The sequence below is a fragment of the Phaethon lepturus genome, unplaced genomic scaffold, assembly GCF_000687285.1.
Source record: "Phaethon lepturus isolate BGI_N335 unplaced genomic scaffold, ASM68728v1 scaffold30932, whole genome shotgun sequence".
Lineage (NCBI taxonomy): Eukaryota > Metazoa > Chordata > Aves > Phaethontiformes > Phaethontidae > Phaethon > Phaethon lepturus.
The window spans coordinates 1,348-3,169 of record NW_010524575.1 but is presented as its reverse complement, the minus strand read 5'-3'; the positions used below and the strand labels follow the sequence as shown (position 1 = coordinate 3,169).

Genomic DNA, 1,822 nt, shown 5'->3' with positions numbered 1-1,822 from the left:
CCTCACTCCTGTCTCTCCACAGCTACCCCGCCGGCTTTGTCTACATTTTCCTGGGCCTGTACTACGCCACGGGCCACGGCACTGACATCCGCCTGGCGCAGTACCTCTTTGCCGGCCTCTACCTCCTCAACCTCCTCCTCGTCTTCCGCATCTACTGCCGAACCAACAAGGTAGCCTGGAGGCCTCGCCGGCCGCCTCAGGGCCTCTCCTGCTCTGCTGAGTCCTCACCCGGGTGAAATGGGCTGGGCAGGAGGTCAGGGTTGAGGGGGCTGAGGTTTGGAGGGGCTCGGTGGCAGTGGGGGGGCCAGGACAGGCTGCTGACTGCCCTCATGTCTCTCTGTCCCCTGCAAGGTCCCCCCGTATGTCTTCTTCTTCATGTGCTGTGCCTCCTACCGCATCCACTCCATCTTTGTCTTGCGGCTTTTTAACGACCCCGTTGCCATGGCCATCCTCTTCCTTGCCATCAACCTCTTCCTGGAGGAGCACTGGTCCTGGGGCTGCCTTCTCTTCAGGTGAGGGTCTGGGGACAGAGTGGGGTCATTCTCAGTGGTGTGGTGCATGCGTGAATGAGCTCAGCCGCAGGGAGCAGGCTGCCTGGGCACCTGTGCGGGAAGCCACAGCAGTAACACAGCTTTCTGCTCAGCCTGGCTGTGTCCGTGAAGATGAACATCCTGCTTTTCGCACCTGGACTTCTCTTCCTCCTCCTTCAACGGTTTGGTCTTCTGGGCTGTATCCCCAAGCTCTGCATCTGTGCCCTGCTCCAGGTGGGTCCCTACTCCGTCCCTGCTTGCATCAGGGATAGGCTAAGCCCCAGCAGCAGGGAGCAGGGGGCTGCCCTGCCTGCATTCTGCCTGGCTGTCCTGGGGGCTAGGGCCCTCTGGCTGGATATACAGTGGCACCAGTATCTGAGTTGGCCCCACACAGCAAGCTGGAGGTTGATAAGTAATCTAATTCAGGAGGATCCCATCTTTGTGTGACTGTCCCTGTCACCTCATGTGGTGCTGGAGGTCTCGGGAGGTGGCAAGGGTGACAGAGACCTGGCTTATGGCTGCTGCAAGGGTGCTGGTGTGTCTCTGGCAGGTAATTCTGGGGCTGCCCTTCCTGCTGGTGAACCCTGTGGGGTACCTGACCCGCTCCTTCGACCTGGGCCGCCAGTTCCAGTTCAAATGGACGGTGAACTGGCGCTTCCTCCCAGAAGAGGTTTTCCAGAATCGGGCTTTCCATGCCACGCTGCTCCTGGCTCACTTGGCTGGCCTGGGGCTCTTTGCACTACACCGGTGGCACAGGTGAGACCCGGGATTCCCCACGGGTGCTGGTCCCTGCCAGCCAATCTCTGTCAGCCCCCAGGGTTCAGGATACGTATCTGTGACTCCCCTGCCCCCACAATGCTGTAATTCTAGGGCTGCAGGCAGGAGTGGAGGGGAGTACTGTTCCATCTCAGGGAGCGTACTGCCCAGGCAGCGTGGCTCACAGGGGAAGGTCAGAGTGGGAGGGACTTTCAACAGCTGAGGTTGATGTTTGTGCTTCCCCCTCAGGTCCAAAGGCAGCATCCTGGCTCTGCTGAAGGATCCTGCAGAAAGGAAACACCCGTCCCCTCCCTTGACCGTCAACAATATCCTTTGGCAGGGTGGGCAGCAAGGAGGCAGGGAGAAGGCAGGGAGAAGGCAGGGCAGGGCAGCGCTGGGGATCAGCATTGGCAGGCTCCCGGTCCTGCTGCCACGCTGTCAGGACCAGCCTGACCTGGGGGAAGGAGCTGCGCTGTATGGCTGGGGAGCTGCTGCTGGCTCACACCTCCAGCCTCCTGTATTTGTCCCCTTAACGC

The 1,822-nt window shown here is 60.5% G+C and overlaps 1 protein-coding gene across 1 annotated transcript in view; it reads left to right on the top strand.

The window, feature by feature from the left end:
- Positions 1-20: 20 nt before the first annotated feature.
- Positions 21-1,822, top strand: part of ALG3 (ALG3, alpha-1,3- mannosyltransferase) — a gene marked incomplete at its 5' end in the record, with an annotated part of 2,646 nt that continues 844 nt past the window's right edge. The window contains 5 exons of the mRNA XM_010282501.1: positions 21-170; positions 352-512; positions 644-764; positions 1,081-1,286; positions 1,536-1,619. Coding sequence (XP_010280803.1) covers positions 21-170; positions 352-512; positions 644-764; positions 1,081-1,286; positions 1,536-1,619 — 722 coding nt within the window. The remainder of the gene's footprint in view (positions 171-351; positions 513-643; positions 765-1,080; positions 1,287-1,535; positions 1,620-1,822) is intronic.